Source organism: Lates calcarifer, linkage group LG19 (assembly GCF_001640805.2).
Source record: "Lates calcarifer isolate ASB-BC8 linkage group LG19, TLL_Latcal_v3, whole genome shotgun sequence".
NCBI classification, from domain to species: Eukaryota; Metazoa; Chordata; class Actinopteri; family Centropomidae; genus Lates; species Lates calcarifer.
Window position 1 is genome coordinate 18895048 of NC_066851.1, and position 21271 is coordinate 18916318.

The 21271-nt window shown below is 39.7% G+C and overlaps 1 protein-coding gene across 1 annotated transcript; it reads left to right on the forward strand.

Annotated features, from left to right (window-relative positions):
• Window positions 1–230: 230 nt before the first annotated feature.
• On the forward strand, window positions 231–21261 carry grm1b (glutamate receptor, metabotropic 1b). Its single transcript, XM_018703718.2, is given in 10 exon segments — window positions 231–768; window positions 2312–3137; window positions 4709–4958; window positions 9439–9674; window positions 13327–13573; window positions 14721–14889; window positions 15000–15126; window positions 16827–17754; window positions 18696–18945; window positions 18947–21261. Coding segments are annotated over 9 exon segments (3519 nt in total). The 5' UTR covers window positions 231–768; window positions 2312–2428; the 3' UTR covers window positions 19550–21261.
• Window positions 21262–21271: the final 10 nt, after the last annotated feature.

The window sequence follows — 21271 nt, forward strand, 5'->3', positions numbered from 1 at the left end:
GTCACATTTTCACGCCCCTTTTCTAACAAAAATATGAAATTATAAAATCATTTTAAAATATAAGCAAAAAACATTGGGACAAATTAATGACTTTAATCATACATTTATTTGTACAATTATTGTATACGTTTTTATTTATTTATATATTTGCAAATTTGTGCAATGAATTTTAATAAGGCTTCAGTTGTAGTACCTCATATGAGCCACAGGGCGGCAGCAGAGCATGATCTTTTCAGGTCCGCAGCGGTGAATTGAAAGTGCATCACATCTGTCGGTGTCTGGCACGACGCTGCGGGACTAATTCATGTGAAGTTTGAACTCTGTCTTTACAGTTTTAATTACGAGCATAACTAGACTCCCTCTCCACAAAGATTTGGCACTGTTATCATGGCTTGGCAGGTCATCTTTCCAAATACCTACATTTTTTTCTATATAAATATTTCTGTATTAATATTTAAATATTCTCCACCCAGAAATGTCACTAATTGGTGTTACATTATCTGAAATTGACGTGTATGAACTGTGGCTTCAAATCAGGGGCACTGCAGTGACTGTGACCCGCTTTTAAGATGCAGTGAGGAAGAGGAGAAGAAGGGGGCACCTTATGATCAGTGCAGAGACACACACAAGGGTAGAGAGAGAGAGAGAGAGAGAAAGAAAGAGAGAGTGAGTCAATCCCACTGTGTTTTCGCAGCACAAGAGCTGGAGTCCGGTCTGGCTGCTTCAGAGGAGACACAGACCCGCTATGTCCCGAACTGCCTGCTGCAGGTAGGTTAAGTCATGTCACTTATTAGATGCGGTGCTTTACAGACACAGACTCGGTACTTAACAGGGTTTCCTAAACCTGCTCGAATATTCAGTCGGCTCTGTCAATTAAGCCTCGCGCTTTAATTGGGATGCATGTGCACATACTGTAGGTGACGATGTTAAAAATGTCCTGTGAATGACACTGGTTGTCGAGCTGCGAATAAAAAAAGCTAGAGGCAGCGGTCAGAGAAGATGGTTCAGATAGAGCACAGTCACAGTCTTGTGTGTGATGTTTGACGGGTAAAAGTTGAAGGAACAGTCGCAGGTTGAAATTGGGAATCAGCTGAGATCCTCAAGTGTAACAGAGGCGGCTGTCCGTGGTGCTGAAACTCAAAAGGTCTTGTTTTGGTTCCATCCTGTTGGTCTTTACTCAGGTGATAGCAAAGGCACTACTCCATATTCGCCTTTTTGCATGTTTTTTATTACATGTTTAATGTATTGTGAGTCTGTTTTACTTTTTTTTTTGCATAATCTATAGCAGAAGAGTGATGAAACAAGAGTTCGATAAATTGAATGAATGAAACATGTAAGGCTGCAACCAAGGCTTTTTGACCAACCGGGCAAGGTGGCCAACTGCCCAGGGACCTCGCACTCCCTGGGTCCCCAAAAGCCCCACACATACTTTTATATATTTAGCTAATATGTGTTGCTCATTTGTTTTAAATTGTTATTCATTAAATTGCTGTATTTTATTTTATTTTTTCAATGTTAAAACCTTGAGCAAGGTCATATTATTCCATCACAGGAGAACTGTAAGGCTGCAACAAATATGTATTTTCTTTAATAATCAAATCAATCGATTGTTCAGTGTTTAAAATGTATGATTCTAGTGACAGAAGCCCATCATCAATGATTTGATGATTGATGATCATCATCATAATGAGTTTACTGTCACAGAAAACACAAACTAGAAAATATTCTCTTTAAGAGGCTAGAACATTTTTGTTTAAAAAAATGACTCAGAGTAATAAGTTATTAAACTTGTTGCCTGTTAATTTTCCTTCTAATTGTCTAATCAATTTATAATTTCAGCTCTAGTGCACTGTTTGGTTTCTGGGTGCCTGATGAAATAACTGAAAAAACTGCCATGAATAGTGGGGGTCAATATGGACCCAACAACAATTTTTGGTCCCTAGAAGATTAATCATGGCTGTAATTAATGGTGATTTTTATTATCAATGAATCTGCATTTTATTTTCTCAATCACTCAATTAAGCATGTCGTCAGAGAATTGTGAAAAGATGTCCAAAACTGAATGGGACGTTTAAATGACTTGTTTTGTCCAACCAATAGTCAAAATCAGTTAAAAGATACTGAGTTTATCCTCATGCAGGACAAAGAAAAGCAGAACCTGAAACCAGAAAATGTTTGGTATTTTTGTTTAAAAATGACTGGTTATCAAAATACTTGTTAATTTTTGGTTGACTAACTAACTGATCAGTTAACTAATCTAATTACATGTGTGAAAAATCTGAATTAATGTCCTTTGCTGTCTCATGTACAGGCTGACAACACTGAAGGAGAAGCAGCTGAGTTAATTGCCATTTTATCCAAAAGAGGATTCGATGGACCTCCATTATGGCCAAGTGGACATGATTCTACATTCAGCTCCTGTGGCACAATGTCGAATATGATTTACCTGACTGCCATTCTGTACTTGCCTGTTTTACTGTTTGAGGCATTCGTGTTGTCCAAGGGCAAGTATGAGAGGTCAGTGGTGCCGAGTTCTGCCTCTCGTCTGGTGGCGAGGATGGATGGGGATATTATAATCGGCGCCCTCTTCTCTGTTCACCACCAACCATCGGCTGAGAAGGTGGCAGAGAGGAAATGTGGGGAGGTCCGCGAGCAGTACGGCATCCAAAGGGTGGAGGCCATGTTCCATGCCTTGGATCGGATTAACTCGGATCCAAACCTGTTACCCAACATCACCCTAGGCTGTGAGATCAGGGACTCCTGCTGGCATTCGTCTGTGGCTCTGGAGCAGAGCATCGAGTTCATACGAGACTCGCTCATCTCCATTCGGGACGACAAGGATGGCTCCAGGTGGTGCATCGAGGGAGTGCCTTCCAGTCAGCCGCCACCAACCAAGAAGCCCATCGCAGGGGTCATTGGGCCTGGCTCCAGCTCTGTTGCAATTCAAGTCCAAAACCTTCTTCAGCTGTTCAACATCCCACAGATCGCCTATTCTGCAACCAGTATTGACCTCAGTGACAAGACTTTATTTAAGTACTTCCTCAGGGTGGTCCCCTCAGACACGCTTCAAGCCAGGGCGCTCTTGGACATTGTCAAACGATATAACTGGACCTATGTCTCTGCAGTGCACACAGAGGGTAAGACACATTTCTTAATTGTTGTGAAATCGTGACTTTCTTATGTAAAGCAGAAGTCCGGTAACCCTGATGACATCACCAGGGTTATATGTATATTTTTTACCTCTGAACTGACCTTTGTCTGTAAAATCAGTGGAGTGAGCCTTAATGTATCAACAGTCCTGTCCTCTTCGAGTTTGTTCTCTTGTTTTCGAGGTGACAGGAGGAAAAACAGGAAATTAAAGATGAGAAGACTCGGGAAAGATCGGTCCATCTTAGAGACAGGGGTTCAGCCTTGAATCAATCAATGTTGTTTCATTTTGCTGCAATGATCTAACAGTTATTTCACCCTGTGTATGACATTATGTAGACTGCAGCTGTAACAGCAGGTGGCTGCAGACAGTTGTGGTTTCCTTTGTGAGGCTCATTCATAGGACATCAGAATGAGCACAGGGCAATTTCAGAGAAGGAAATAGAAAATGGTTTTCTCAAGAACCTGGTTTTTGTGAAGAATGTAGGGTTCATTTTATGCATCAAAGACCATAAGGAGCAATTTCATATTATCATGAGACAAAATGACATACCCCAGCATTTTCTTTTCTTTTCTTTTCTTTTCTTCACCAGTGTTGCCAGCAAAAGTCTTGCTATGTTCAGCTGCTGTTGCTACACTAAAGCTGCAACAGTTCCTCAATTAATCAATCAGTTGATTGACAGGTAATTAGTTGGCTACTATTTTAATGGTCAATTAATCATTTGAATCATTTTTCATGCTTCTGTCAGGATTTGCTGCTTTTCTCTGTTTCATATGATCGTAAATTAAAACTTTGGATTTTGGACCGTTAGTCGAACAAAGCAAGACAGTATTAATTAATCAAGAAAACAATGCTCAGATTAATTAAAAAGGCAGCTATTATTGACCATAAAGTGACATTGTTCCACACATCTTTGTATCTCATGAAGACATTTGCATTACTTTTCAACATATCTCATGTAATGAAAACATATAATGCAAGATAACGTATTGAAAACACATTTTATAAACAAATAAAAGGATATATAGAATACATTTGAACAAAGAGTACAGTAATTGAGATTCCTCCCACAAGTGCAAGTGTCACAGCTGTTGCAAATCTCTCATCTGTTTTTTACTGAAAATCAAATCAAATCCTGGCAAGCCTTCTTTGTTTACCGTGTGATAATCTGGATGTCAGGTTGGCAATGAAATAATTAAGTGCAACACTTATAGAAGTTTCAGAGGCATAAAGAGAACAGTCTGATGTTTCTTGGCTTTTATCAGTGATGCTGTAGTCGATACAGTGCTGATTGTGGACATCTGGACTTGTCCTCAGAAACTGCTGTTGAGGTCACCCTCACCCTGTTTGCTCCAGTTGTGCTGCTCTTGATTCCATAAAAAGAACTCTGGGGACATGACGGACCACTTAAATGCTAAAGGAAGAGATGTGTGTTCTCAGCAAACTTTCCTTGGATAATTTTAGCAAAAAAACTAGAGTGAACTTATAAATCAAAACCCATTGATCCATCCCATCTCCTGTGAATGAAACTCCCCTGACAGCCCCTCTTGTCTTTCTCAGGTAACTACGGAGAAAGTGGGATGGAAGTGTTCAAAGAGCTTGCCTCACAGGAAGGTATCTGCATCGCCCATTCTGACAAGATCTACAGCAATGCCGGGGAGAAGCACTTCGACAGGCTGCTGAGGAAGCTACGGGAGCGTCTGCCTAAAGCCCGAGTTGTTGTCTGCTTCTGTGAAGGCATGACAGTCCGAGGGCTGCTCATGGCCATGAGACGGCTCGGAGTAGCCGGAGAGTTTCTTCTAATTGGCAGGTTTGTTAGAGTTTGTTTTCCCACAGGGGAATTTAGTTTTGTCTGTCACATTGAAATACACACAAGTTTTCAAACTTTTTTTTTTGATGAAAAGAATTCTTTCTTTTAGTGCTGCTGTTGGTTTTTAAAGGATTTTAAAGGAAATGAAATTCAGTCAAAAAATCCAAAGCAAAAGTTGACAAAATAATCTTATCAGCAGGTCCATTTACAAGCTATTTTGGAGCTTTCAATACTACTATTTAATTGTATTATTTTACATAGTATTCAATGAGGTAAGGTATAATAATTTATTTATATAACATGTTTCATTTACAGTGGCAGTTCAAGCTGCTTCACAAATTGTGTAATTACTGAAAAAATCAGGATAACATATAAATAATAATGGCGCTAATAATAATAATCATTTAATCACATTAAAACATGAAATGAGCTCATCAATAAATACATTTTCCGTGCATATTACACCACGATTCTGTGAGGAAAATACAGCCACTGAATTCTCTGTTGTAATACTGTATACAGCTACACCCGGGATGGATGGTACACACAAAGTTCATATGGAACCGAAATATTCTTTTTTCCTACCGGGACTAGAGTTCCTCTGAAAGCAGAAGATGCTTTGAGTCAGGCTCAGTAATGAATAATGCATCCACGCAGCGAGCTCTCCCTCTCCCTGTCAGATCACAGGCAGGATGGGCTAATATGGGACAGCACCTCCAGCATAAGCTGGGGAATGTGGAGTAGTGAACATCAAAGCTCATATCAGCACTTATACCAGACATTCCCTCTTTATGGAGTCTCAGCTCATCTCAAGTCCTGTTAGGAGTAGTTGCAGCACCTGAAATGAGGCTACGATAAAAGCTCGCTATGGTTAATTTACTGAGAGATCGTTCATTAATGTGTGGCTGCTTTATTCAAAAAGTCTGATGAGAAGGACTCAAAACCCCTTACTGAAAACCCCAAATGATGAAATATATGTATGAAAAAATAGGGCGTTTTAAAGGCTAAACTTGCTCTCACCCTTTCCACTTGAATTTGCACTGCTGCTAAAATCTCCACGGAAGATAAGGAGGGCATGGGTTTGGTAGAGCTGTGTGTGTGTCTGTGTGTGTGTGTGTGTGCGTGAGAGTGTGTGTTTTTCTAGGTCAAGGAGACTACTGAAAAAGGAAAATGTTTTTTAGAGCAATGCAGTAAGTGAACACATGCAGGCCTGTGCAATGGGCCAATCGAAATGCCCGAGGTGCTGGTCATCTTCTGCCATCCATCTTCTGCTGTGTGGAGGATGAAAGAAATGGCTGTTCTCACACCACAGATCCCACACATTTCAAACAACACACAACTCATTTGATCAGCTCTCAAGTGAAGCTCCCATTGCTTTGGAAAGGATAAAACAATAAGTCAATTTTATGTTGCTGTGCTTGACAGAAAGCTTGCAATATATTTGACTCCTAATCCGTATTGCTTTGAAAATGTCCTCCCTCCTAAGATTAATCATTTCATAAAAACATAATTAAGATTCAATAAAAACTCAGTGCTAGGATTTTTGAATAATTCTTCCATCCACTAAATTAAATGATTCATAAATGTGACATCAGATATGGGTTATAAATTTGTAAATCTGTAACACTACATGTGTGCGTTGACGTCAGAGCTGTAGGTTTTTGGCACTCAGAGTGTTGGACTGGGGGGAGTGTGATGCTGAGAAGCAGATGGCCAGGTACTGTTGATACTGTCACACTGGACAGCCATTGTCAGTTCATTCTTGAAGTGCCAGCCAAGCCAAACGTACTGCTGGCATCGGTTTTCTAAAACCCTAATGTGGGTTTTAGGAGGCGGGTAACTGTTATTTTTGTCCTGCTGATGAACTGTAGTTTGTGCAATAATCAAAATCTTTGAATTATTCCTTTTTGAACACACAGCTTCATTGGTTTGCTCCAGATTTGAAGGGTGAGACTGAAAAAGCATATGATCAAATGTTCATCATCTTTGTTCATCATGTTACCATGCGTGAACGTTTACTAATTAGCAGAAAACTGAAAGTACATCCTCGGTTAATGAATTTACTGCCTATCTATCTGATAATGATAAGCGGACATTTCACTCAAAAATTACACATTTCAGTGGCACTAGAGAAAAAGTCAGGATATTATTCATCCTCTGGGGACCTCTGTATACAATTTGATGAAAATTCATCCAGTAATTTACTGAGATAATTTAATCTGGTCTCCAATAGTCTCTTGATCAACAGCCCTGGAGCTCTGCCGCTAGCATGGTGTAAATACAGATAAAACCTCACTGCAGGTTTTCCATGTGGCAAACTTTTTCTATCATACTGGATCAAACGGGATAAGAGGCGAATGGTTCATGATGAGTATTTAATTTTCAGTGCAGGACATAGGAGTTTTTAACCTGAGTCGAAGGGTGGTCAAAGTCAGAGCAGGTCTAATATCCTCTGGAGATTTATTCCAGCTCTGCAGTGCACAGTAACTAAATGCTGCTATGTTTAGTTTGTACTCTGGGAACAGTTAGGAGCCGTCTACCTGACGACCTGAGAGGCGGAGAGGGATCATATGGTAAAAGACAGTCAGAGATGTATTTTGGTCCCAAGCTATTCAGAGATTTAGACGAGCAACAGTAGTAAAGTTTGTTCTCTGAAACACTGGAAGCCAGTGAAAAGACCTGAGAACTGTTATGATGTGTTCACTTTTCTTGGTCTTTGTTAGGAGTCTAGCTACAGCTTTCTGAATGAACCGAAAAGACAGTTACAGAAATCCAACCTGCTGGAAGTGAAAGCATGGATTAGTTTCTCTGAGCCTTGGACCTGTCTGATACTCACTATGTTTTTAAGATGTAATAGATCCAAGAATCCAAGATTACACCAGTAATTCTAACTTCTTGTTTGGTTTTCAGAGACAGAGATTTGAGCACTGATTTTCAGCCTTTCTTCTCTTGCAAAATTGTAAGGTTTTGTTGTTGCATTCTAGTGAGCTGCTTTCAATGCCAAATCATCCTTGGAATGATGCTATTTAAGGCCTCCATATCCCCTGCTCTCCTCCTTCATTTCTCACTCATAGACGTACAGTAGCGCATGTATGCATCACAGATTTGATCCCACACTGCATAACGCTGCTTTAAAAATACTCAAGAAGCATTTGCAACTCAAATGAAGAGGGGGGAGTTGTTGTTTTTTTTTTTTTTTTGTTGGGTATGATTCAAATCTGAAGCATCAAACAAAAGCTTTTGTCTCATCAGCATGATGTTTTGTGAGAGGATTAAATGCAGAATTGACTTTCAAATAACCGAGCGTGTAAACTATAAATACAAACTATGACCAGTGTAGATACAGAATCACACTTAAGAATCAGAGTGTGTGCATGAGGGCGGAAGCTCATTTCTCTCCAGGGCAGATTGTCTGCTAAAGTACTGATCTGTGAATTCTCACCGGACTTGTGATTGTGTCTGTGGACTTTTCTTTTTTTTTTTTTCTCCATCATCCTCTTCTTCTTCTTTCGGCAAGTACAGTGAGCACTCCACGCCCCTCAGCAGGGAGGCTGAAAAGGAAGCAAAGTCAGGGAAACAAAAGGGAGAAGGTTTCTATAGGATTCAGTCTGAGCCTGGTTTATGAGGCTGCATGTGGCTTCAAACAGACTTTTGGTGCTACAACATCGTCAAACAAGAATGTGTCATTTTCCTTTCGCCAGAACACTGTTTGGAAAATGTTCATCTTATTTGACTTGTGAAGTGAAAATCTCAAAAGCTTAGAATGCAGAAGAGAACAACAGTAGATTTACAGTACAAACAATCAAACAGGTGAATGACATGACACCAAACAACTTCCAGGTGCCAGCAGATAGAATCTGAGTTACATGACCTCCAAAGAGGAGAAAGTTCTTCAGACTGACATGGACTTCTTCCAGGAAAGCAATAAAGGGGGACCGAATTTGTCTGGCATCATTTAGCCAGTGTTGTGCTGAAAGTGGTTTTAGTTAAAATTCTAGCTGCAGTTGTTTTCTGAACCATGTGAAGATGTGGCAGGCCTGAAAACAAAACGTTAAAATGATCAAGTCTGGATGAAACAAAGGCGTGAGTGAGTTAGGGTCTCTGCATCAGACACGGACAGAACAGACAGAATTTCAACTGTGTTATAGGTGAGAAAAAAGGCAGTCTGGGGATCAAAAGAGAGGGTAAGATCAAGTGCAACACCAAGAGTCTTGACTGTCAAACTTTAAGAAACTGTCAAGATTTGTTATAATCTGATCAAACTGGTGTCTATGTCAAGCATCAGATTGTTAGCAGAGTCTTTGAGGATTCTGGAAATATCTTCAGAAAAGGGGTGAGTGTTATAAATGACCATTGGGTCATTGGGTATTTGTTTCTCAGAAAAACACACGCTCAGCTCTGTGACTCAAATGTAATATTAATGCATGAGATGCACAAACTAGTTGTAGTAGTACTAATTGCAGCGTGTTCCTCTCCGCAGTGACGGCTGGGCAGACCGAGTTGAGGTGGTGGAGGGATACGAGCAGGAGGCTGTGGGCGGCATCACTGTGAAGCTGCAGTCTGAAGAGGTCTCCTCCTTCGACGACTACTTCCTGAAGCTCAGGCTCAGCACCAACACCCGCAACCCGTGGTTCCCCGAGTTCTGGCAGTACCGGTTTCAGTGCCGCCTTCCCGGACACCCGCAAGAGAACATGAATTATGCACGGAACTGCTCAGGTAGCTAAACAGCTCGTTAGGTGATTGTGATGTTTCCTGCAGTTTCTCTGGTTTACATTTCTTACGCCAGTGTGCACATCAGCTTGTCTTCTTGAACTGTTCTGATGTGTGCAATGCCCAGAGGACGATGCCAAAAGGCCCCGTAAACTGGAACACACTCTTTAATTATGAATTAGACTGCCAGAGGGTAGAATTCTCTCTAAGTCAATCCAATAACACATATTTTTTTCATATTGTTCATTTCTGTGACACTTGGCTTTACAGAGGATGATGAACTAGGTAAATTAAATCCTTTTCTTTTAAAAAAGGAGCAAAGTAAATGCATTAGCTTAAGTTTTTAGTTTCTGGAAACAATGCTCAACAAGCATGTTTCCAAATTTTTTTACCCACTGCTTATACATATTTCTTTTTTAAATAAAAGCCTATATATTTACGTTTTCAATCTAAAGTCATAAGGCTGACAAGGAAATTACATTGCTTTCTCAAGCACCCTTAATTCTTAAAAACATTTTGAAATTATTTTAATGGGTTTATTGATAAACGTAAATATAAAATTATGCATGCAGCAAAAAAAAAAAAAAAAGAGAAAAGAAACCATACTTTTCAGTTGAAGATTCTTCTGTGAATTTGTTTTTGTCATCGCACCTTCCTTTCTGCAGTTGATTTAATTGTCTTTCTTTTGCAGCATTTGCATATTATTTATAGTGTGATACCGAGAATGGTGCCTCTCTACTTTATTATGCACATACAAGCTTTTATTCATTTTGACAAAGCCTCATATTTTAACAGCAGTTATTAGAGTATTTCTTTTTGTCTCATAAGTGGAGATAGAGTTACAGTTTTCTGTCCTGTTCTATTGTTTTATTTTTATTTATTATTTATATTTTATTTATGTTTTTGGAATAGAACTCCAAGACGGTGAGTGAATCCCTCTGAATGGAACCATAATGCTCCTCACTTTGGCAATATACATAGAGGTCGACTGATATTAAGGTTTTATCTCATGTTGGGATAATTCAAGTTGTCTGCTTATATTCTTAATAATTTAACACACCATTAATCTCAGTTGACCTCTAATATATGAAGCTATTGGGATGTTTTTATTTGTTTTTTTTTTTTTGTTACATTGCGGTGAGAGCCCAACAATTGGTTCTTATCTGCTCTCTCTTTGTGCTCTCACACCCTTTCTGGCCTTTAAGACAGTCGTATAAAACAGCCCAATAACATTTGAGTGAGATGGTGACTGGCTGATCTGGCTTAAGTTGCATGTAGCCACAGAAATAGTAAAGCCAATTTGCATTAGAAAATACTCCCTGGTCCATTATACTCTTTCACTACACAGTTTAATTCATGTAATACACAGGGAAGGTTCAGTTATCATGCGGCCGACTAATCTCGACGTGCAGCAGCAGCAGTGGGTCCTCTTGCTTGCATGCTGACATCATGACATCATTGCATCATGAGTGAAGCTCACACAGCTCAGTGAGTGAGGCGAGCGTCGACGCCAGCGAGCTGTTTAACTAGGTCATCACCAGCAGCTCCCATTGGATGCTCACCCAGCTGCTATCCAACTGACTTTACTGTTTTCATGTTTGTTTGCACAGGCAGACAGTTTCCCAGCAGGCCTTTTTTTTTTTTTTAATGATCATTACTTGTGTTCAACACAAATGACAAATGCCACAAACACACCAGCAGTGGATGATGCTCATAAGGATCATTAGCCTCAAATCACACAGAGTTACATGTAACAGCTGATAATGTTACCGATAAATTACGTTACTAGAATACACAGAGAGTGCATATCTTACCTCATATTTGTTATTATAATATGTAAAAATCAAAAAGAGAAGAGAAGAGAATACAACTTGTCTTTGACCCATCTGGCAGTTTATTAATACATACATAAACATACCACATAACAACAACACTGACTGTATATTAGTTATAAAAGACTATACACACAATTAAAGACCTAATTAGAACACCCCAAGACAGAAAATCTACCAGATGAGTTTTGCTCAAGTCTCGAAAAAATGAAATAATGAGAAAATAATTAAAAATGTTGTAAAATTCCCTGTTTTTTTTTTTAATCCTGAATCTTTACTAAAAACTTAAATGTAATAAATATTCTTTACAATAACCTGCAACTTCAGTAACAAAGAAATAATCAAAGATGCATGAAAAGTTATTATCTCCTATTAAGCCATTATTTTCTAATAATTTGTAGAGATACCAACAAAGGGTAATTCAGAATCCTTTAATAATGTAACACAATCTGACTTGTTTGATAACATGCAGAGCTACAGTATGTAACAGTGCCATACACCAGCTATCAGGGGAACAGAATTATTTATTTTTCATTGAAAATGATATTGCAAAATCTGGAGTTTCAGTCATTTAAATTATATTCAATAGAGTTCATGTTACAGTATGAATCAAATCAACATTAATAACAGTCAGCTACATATTCCCTTCTAGAGGAAAACTTTAACAAGCTGTATCATTTTTCAGCAGCCATCCTATCAGTTGCAACATCTTGCTCCACTTCTTTTGCATAAAATATTAAAAAGGAATTTTGGAGCTGATTCAGGTGACAGATATGGTGAAGGGAGAGACTGCAGTGACTTCTATTAGGATTAATAGACCATGTCCTAGATTAAAATTCATAAGCTCTGATAGTTTACAAGCATAGACAGAATGCTAATTTAAGAGTATGCTTTATCTGCTTGATCCTTGTAAAAACGCAAGCTCTAAGTGTACATGATTTGCCCCACAACTGGAGAGGAAACAGAATTTTGAGTGCAAGTATTTGATAGGAAAGAAAGAAAGAGAAGGATTTAGATCACTGTACCTTGTAGATACAGGGGTTGTCTGTGCTCTAGCTTTTCACTGAGGGAAGTTGTAAAAAAAAATAAAAATAAAAAAAAGATCATCTTCGATTTGAGAAGCAGCCAAACACGCTTCCATTGTTTTCACGAGAATGGACTGAATGCATGGTGTAGGTCTTTGTAACAACACTGAGCTATGACATCTTACTTTTACACAGAGCAACTGAAAAACCTGCTTACTCCTGCTTCTAGCTTGCATTACACTGAACTGATAGGGTGTGTTTGAACATCACACACTGTTTGCATCCAAATACAAATCATTTTTGTCTCAGTCGCTCACCGTGTTTGTCTGAGGAGAAACTATACGCGCAGAAGACAAGAGATCCAAACGCATGAGAATAGTTGGTTTATTTTTCTGCTTGAGGAGACACAATCTCAGTGGCGCAGTGTTTTAGACCAACTCTAATTGAATCCTGACTCATGAATGCAGAAACAGATAGTCTTGCCATGGTAACAAGGTTTCTTTGAAACCATTTTCTGAGGCTTCCAGTTCTTTTAAAGCAGTCTCCCACAGAGGCAAAGTGTAGCTTGCTGCCTGTTTTCAGAGAATAATTACAAGAATGCATCTGTAAGCACCCTATCACTCCTTTGTAATATGTTACATCATGCTAGACACACCTGTACAGTACACCTGAAATTTAGAAAAGACTTAAAACACACAACATGCTACTGCTTGCAGCAATGAAGCACCTCCTGTAAGGCTTTTCCTTCTTTAAAAAATTGTCCTGGAGATGAATCCTTACCATTCTCTCATGTGTAAACAGGTTATGAGAATCTGGAGGACAACTATGTTCAAGACAGCAAGATGGGCTTCGTCATCAACGCCATCTATGCCATGGCGCACGGGCTGCATGACATGCACACTCACCTCTGCCCTGGCCATGTGGGGCTCTGTGAGTCCATGAAGCCAGTTGATGGCAGCCACTTACTGGACTTTCTCCTCAAGACGTCTTTCACCGGTGTTTCCGGAGAGGACATATGGTTTGACGAGAACGGGGACTCACCTGGGAGGTAGATTATACTTCCTGTTTGTTCTTCTTGAAGCACTGTATAGTAGTTGTAATTGGAGCAACACAGATCCAATTTTATCTCTTCCATTACAAGTTTCTGGCTCAGTCCTCTCTTAGTGAAACTTTGTATGAAAACAAACTCACAGTTCACCAGAGACAACTTGGGAAACTTTGTTAAATAATGTATAAAGTGATTATATTGTATATATAAGCAAAAATTGCTGGTACCAGTAGTTGTGAATATTTGCCAGTTTTCACAGTTTTCTATGACAGTAATGTCAACATCTTTGAGTCAGTCAAAACAAATTATAAGACATGTTACACACTGAACAATCAGAATCAGAATATTAACAATGTATAGAGTGTCTATTTTGAAGGGGTATATTTCTTTATTTCTTTATATTTTGAAGATGAAGAAGTTATATCACTATTTTATTTTATTTAACAATAAGATATTATTGTTATGTTATTCTGTTCCTCTTTATTTATCTGTACTTAGAAATGGAGCACTGCAATACAACAATTAGGGATTAAAGGGATTAATAAAGGATTCTGATTCTGATTCTGATCAACTTTGGGTTTCGGGGCTTTTGCCCACTTTTCACAAGTTATTTCAGAAAGCAATTAAGGCTATTTCAAAAACCATGTTTCCGTTATCAATGTCTGTTGGCTTTATAAATTAATTTAATTACTGTGCTACTGTAATGAGAAAAGCAATTGTCTGGTTGTTTATATAACTAACATATATGCACAGTAAAACCCACTAAGAACTTGTTGAGAACAAGGCTTTTTATCTTTAATAAATAAATATTATAGTCTCTTGCTACTAGCATTGCCTTTTATCAGTGAGGAACTGAAATTGCATCGTCAGGTGAGGTTGGAGAAGTGTCTTCAAATTCCAGTGGGGCGTTTTTAGTGCAAACCAGAGAGCGAGCAAGATGCCAGAAATATCAGCACCTGGCAAAATAATCCCTGAGTCACTACAGGAGTATTGATCATGAACCTGACCCCTGCTGATAAAATATTATTGTTCTTCTCTAAGTGGCTATAAAACTCTTATTATTTTCCCTTTAAGATTTGATTCAGTGTTGGTGAAGTCTTGTTAAGTTGTGCTTTCCTCTGACTCATGGCTCGCTGTTCACCATCAGGTACGAGATTATGAACTTCCAGCGTGTGGATCCTGGTGTTTATGACTACATTAACACTGGCTCCTGGCATGAGGGCATACTCAGCCTTGATGATGACATGATCCAGATGAACCGCAGTGACATGGTCCGCTCTGTCTGCAGTGAACCCTGCTCTAAAGGAGAGATCAAGGCAAGAGACGTCCTATTCATCTTATTTTTAGTTTTGCATTGGAACAAATTCTGGGTAGAGATGCTGCAGGAACGTTTTTTTTATATTTCTCTACATGTTTTGTTGATCAGGTGATCAGGAAGGGAGAGGTGAGCTGTTGCTGGATCTGCACAGCCTGCAAAGACAACGAGTATGTCCAGGATGAGTTCACATGCAAGGCCTGTGAACTGGGCTGGTGGCCTGACAAAGAACTGGAAGGTGGGCTTCACTTTGCTTACTTTTTTAATTCTTCAGATCTGAAAGAGGACCAACTGGTTTTTCATTGGAGGAATAGTTTGAAATTTGGGGAAATATAGTTTCCTTGCTGAGAGGTAGAGATGAGAAGATCATTACCACTTTCAGAGTTCCCTGTTAAATTTAAGGCTACAACAAGCAGATGATTAGCTGTGATTAGCATAAAGGCTGAAAACCAGGGGAAACAGATAGCTTGGCTCTATCAGAAAATAGCAAAGTTGGCCCACCAGCACCTCTTTAAGTTCCCTAATTAACATGGTTTAACTTGTTTGTTTCATATCTACAAAAACTGAAATGTAAAAATAACAATTTGTGGTTTTATGGGGGATTATGTGCCTTCAGGAAGTCACTGCTCCTAGATAAGAAATAATCCAGCCTTAAAACCCAGTACAACCACAAATTGCTGTCTTAATGTTTGTTTTAAACAAACAAGATATAACATGTTAATTAGTTTAGAGTGCTGGTAGGTGTAAATTAGTTGTCTTTGGACAGAGCCTGGCTGGTTGTTTTCTCCTGGCTGCAGGTTCATGTTTAGTGGAAACAAACTCTTCTAACTCTCAGAAACAAAGGGAATAAATGTATTTCCCACAATGTCTTACTATTGCATGAAACCCCCAAATTTAATTTCTCTGCAAAATTCATCTAAGACAAAAAACCTCATCTGATTAGAACAGAAGATTCTGCTGTTCTGCAATTTTTCACATTTAAATTTAGATGAATTTCGGGTACTTTAGTGGCCACAGGCTGCGTTCCTGTTGCATGATTGATGTTTTCAGAGATAAGAGGAGATTTTTTGGTCTTATTAGAGGCTCTGTGGAAAGTTAAGTTCCTCCAAGCTTTTATCCCACCACCTGTATTCCGTACAGTTTGTCCTGCTAAGATTTTTGCAGCACTATTTCATAAACCTGTTCCGTCCTATTTTCATTGCCTTCCCATGACACCTGAGAGCCATTCATCATCTTCACCATTTTATCCGACAGCAGCCCTACTTCACTTACCACTCTTCTGGCCCACTTTCAAAGGCCTTCTGTGCTGTTCAAAGACAAGACACTTTCTTAATAGGATCATCCTGCCTCCATGCTGTGTCTTTTTTTTTTTTTTTTTTCGCCACGAGACCTTTAGATGCACACAGAAATGAGAAAATGTGGAGCACGGGGATGACATAAAACTTACTCTGTGCTGCACTTTTCTAAACCTAACCCTCCCTTTGTTACACAATAAATTAATAAAGCAACATAAATTAGATATTCAGAGTGTGTTCTCAACATGTAGCAGAAAGGAGATCGTATTTGGATCCATGAAAAATGCGGTGATTTACTTTGTCCTGCTGCATTGGCCCCCTCCTCCACTGGCTGCAGCCCAGCCTGGTCATGGCTGAGTAGAAAGGGGTTTATTTATAGTTGAGCTAAAAACCTACTTTGAGACTTACTGTATTTTCTCAGGCTAAAGTGTATTTGATTAATTTTGAATGTGTCCATACAATATAGCCTTAGAATCTGTATAACCTTTTATTCTTTCCATGCAAAATTACTTTTGATTTAGACCATTTGTGATTATAATCAAAAGTCTTGCCAACAAGCCTGCACTAAAAATATGAAAATTTTATGAGCTGCTTTCAGTATATTGTGGCTGTGTATTTATTCTCATGTTTTTCCCACTTTCAGGCTGTGAGCCAATCCCCCTGCGCTACCTGGAGTGGGGCCATCCAGAGTCCATTATCCAGGTGGTCTTCTCCTGCCTGGGCATCCTGGTCACGTCATTTGTTGCCTTTGTCTTTGTCTTGTACCGTGACACGCCTGTGGTCAAATCCTCCAGCCGGGAGCTCTGCTACATCATCCTAGCAGGCATCTTCCTGGGCTATCTGTGTCCTTTCACCCTCATCGCCCGCCCCACTGTGGCCTCCTGCTACCTCCAGCGGCTTCTTGTCGGACTCTCAGCCGCCATGTGCTACTCTGCCCTGGTGACCAAAACCAACCGCATTGCCCGCATCCTGGCAGGCAGCAAGAAGAAGATTTGCACCAGAAAGCCGAGGTTCATGAGCGCTTGGGCTCAGGTGGTTATCGCCTCCATCCTGATCAGTGTCCAGCTCACCTTGGAGATTACCCTCATCATCATGGAGCCGCCTGAACCCATTAAATCCTACCCCAGCATCAGAGAAGTCTTCCTGATCTGCAACACCAGCAACCTCGGTGTTGTTGCCCCTCTGGGCTACAACGGCTTGCTCATCATGAGCTGCACCTACTACGCCTTCAAGACCCGCAACGTTCCTGCAAATTTCAACGAAGCCAAATACATTGCCTTCACCATGTACACCACGTGTATAATCTGGCTGGCGTTCGTGCCAATCTACTTTGGCAGCAACTACAAGATCATCACGACATCCTTCTCTGTGAGCCTCAGTGTGACTGTTGCTTTGGGCTGTATGTTCACACCAAAGATGTACATCATCATCGCCAAACCAGAGCGAAACGTGCGCAGCGCGTTCACCACCTCTGACGCTGTGCGAATGCACGTCGGCGACGGCAAAATTGCCTGCCGAAGCAACAGCCTGCTCAACATGTTTAAGAGGAAGAAGAACCCTGGAAACGGCAGGTAGGTTCATTAATTGAGTCTGTGAGTCCTGCTCCTGAGGCACCTCAGGGATGCTGGTTTTACTGTAATTCCCTCTCCAAGGGAACCTGACGTCTTACTGTATTCACTTTCATAGGATCACCTGTTGTTAAGTGTGACGGATGTAGGTCAGTACTCAATTCACACAGTCATTTTAACCTTTAACCTGTTAAATTAAAACAAGCATCTCTGTGTGCTAAGGGATGACCAGTTAAATCACAAATACAGAATACAGGGTTTCTGCAGAGTTCACCAAATGAAATCAAAGAGTTTCTGGGACCTTTCTAACACAGCATAGAATTCAGTTTAATGCCTGTTTTTACAGTCACAATGGCCAAAATATGATTGAAAACCAGTAGGCACAATATGGCCTAGAATTATTTATAATTATATCACATTTTTTACAGCTTTCCAGCAGTATATCACCATAATTCCTAATGATATAACTAATTGAATTACCTGGACCCTGATTAAATAAAATGGAATAAATGAAGTTCAAATAAATCTTTCTTAAGCACTTGCCCATTATAGCTCAATGAGATTCCTACCTACTGTAGCCAACTCTAGCGAGAGAAGTCTGCTGGTGCTGAATGAAATGCCAAAAAATGATATCTATATTAAATATAGCCTCCTGTGCACACTACTCACTGTTGCCACAGACCTGCTTTCAGTTTATCAGTGTGTAATGTCCCAACAATTCACTCACCTTAAGGCTTTTAATACAGTCTAAGGCTTATATTTGTGGTAACTGTTTTCAGTATTTTAAAACCTGCAGATACCCTGGAATATTGCCTGCAATATGACATATTTTTACACTAGACTCAGTGATAAAAATTAGCTTTTTACATGAACCAGAAATGCTGTTTCTGTCTCCACTTTTCTGGGTTCCTGTGAAGTAACAGTCGTTTTTATTTTGTTCATAGTTCTAATGGAAAGTCTGTGTCATGGTCTGAACCAGGTGCAAGACATCCTCCAAAAGGGGATCACATGTGGCACAGACTGTCAGTGCATGTGAAGAGACAGGAAGCAGGTTCCAATCAGATGGCTGTCATCAAACCCTTAACTAATACCTACCAAAACACAGCACTGGAATTCTCAGACCTCAGCACTAAGACTTTGTACAATGTGGCTGAGGAGGACGAGAGTGACCCTGTCAGATACAACCCCCCTGTCCACTCCCCCCATGATGGCCCACGGGCAAATGCCTGCTTGTGGGCTGATAAAGGATGTGGGCGAGGAGGAGGAGGTGGAGCTCTATACCCCTGAGCTCATGCAGAAAAATAGTATTATCCCCCAACATATCATCATGGACCACCTACAGGAGGAGGTGGTGGTGAGCAAATTCAATAGTGACATCCCCGAGCTCAATGATATGATTAGCATGCCCGAGGCCGTGAGCGGCGGCATGCCCGTGTACCACCAGGCCCACCTCATCCAGCAGGACCCGGTCCTGCCCATGCACCTCGACCCTTTCGACGAGGAGCCCGCCTCCCCGTTGGAGGAGGACGAGATGGAGAATGAGCAGTTTGGCCTTCTCCACGGCTATATGTACAACAACGCGCAGATTCATGACGAGGAGGACCTGGTTGAGGTCAAATTAGCAATGGAGGACTCTCTGGCTCTGATGCCGCCCTCCCCCTTCCGAGATTGTGCTTGTCCTCCAGTGAGCCCCTTTCCCAACTCGCCGGTGTCCGAGTCGATTTTGTGCACCCCTCCAAATGTGACATATGCCTCTGTCATCCTCAAAGACTACAAACAAAGCTCCTCAACTCTGTGAGGGCACACGCTAAATATTGCCAGTTGTACTATATTTTCAAGTTTATGATGATTTGTGCTGTTTATGATGATATATAAGGAAAAAGTCATTCTGTGGTCTGACAAGTCATTTTTCACTTAATAGCTTTTACATGATAAGGGTGAACAACAAGACGCCACATTTTAAAATTCTTTTAGATGTTAGATGAAAGAATTTGCGTAATACAACATACATTTCTATGCTAACATAAGCTTTTAGGACAAAATAGACTTTCTTCTTATGAGAGCTAAGATTGTCTATGTATGTACTTTTATGAATTAACGTCATTTAAATAGATCCATTTGATAAATATAGGTGATGTAACAAGCAGGTAAGTCTGTTTGACTTTAAACAGGGCAACTTAACGGTGAATATAGTTTGTATGTAATGCAAAACAATTCAATTTGACAATATATTAAGAAAATGTGTTTTGTGTTACACATCGTGTGTTTTGTGCTTTATGATGAAAAGAAAGAGTTGGAGAGGTTGAAAGGAATAGTTTGACATTTTGAGAAATATACATATTCAATGATTGATATCACACTCATATCTGTCCAGTAAATATAAAGTTAGCAGCCCTTAGCTTAGCGTAAAGACTGGAAACAAGGGGAAATAGCCTGGTTCTGTCCAATGTACCAGAATCCACGTAGTGTAATAGCACTACCAGCCACTATTTGGAGTTTTATGGGGGGTTACAGGAGCTATTTTTTGGCTGGGTGCAGTGACCTCTTCACTGAAAACCGCACTGCACCCGGACAAAAAATAGTCCAGCACTTTGCCTCTATTAAAACCACAAATCATTGTTTGTACACTGGAGTTGTTGTATGAAACAACCAATATATAACAGGTTAATTAGTGAGCTTTACAGGTAAAGGCAGACACATATTATTATCTTTGGGCAGAGCCAGGCTAACTGTTCCCATTCATTTCCAGTCTTTATGCTAAGCTAAGCTAACGAGCTGCTGACTCTAGCTTCATATTCAGTGTACAGACATAAGAGTGGTATCTGTCTTCTCATCTAAATCTTCTAAAACAGCAATTTAACATTTCTCCCCCAAATATTAAACTACTTCTTTGAGCTAGGAGTGCAGAATCAAAATATTCTCCTTTGAGGGAAATAAAAGGTTGACATTTTAACATGATGTCAACGCTTATCTGTGAATTTTTGATCGATACAGTACTGCCAGACAAGTGCACCGACTGTATCACGAATGTAGCAGAGGACGTTCAAGTGCCACATTTTCATTAAGAGTTTTCTTTTTCTTTTTGTACATTTATCTCATTTCTATGGTCTTGAAACACAAGTTAAACTAGTTTCAAATTTGTATCTTTTCTAGACATCTGATTTCATAATTGTATAAGATAAATGACATACATATGTTTTGTGAATGTATGAATTGTGTATCATATTTTGGTATTCAGATGATATATATATATTACATGGATTACAGTATTAGAAAAAAACTCATTAGCTGTGTATGCTTATATTGCGTGTACACCAATCAATTTCCTAAATATTAAGACTTTAACAGCCTATCAAAACTGTATAATGTGATAAAGTGCTACTGTTAGTAATATTCTGAATAAGCTATTTGCAGCCAGTATAAATTAAGTCTGCCATTTTAAAGAAACATTTACTGTAGAGCATTTGAAGGACACTTGTTTGATTGGAGCAAATTAAATATTTTTTATGCTTTTGTCTCC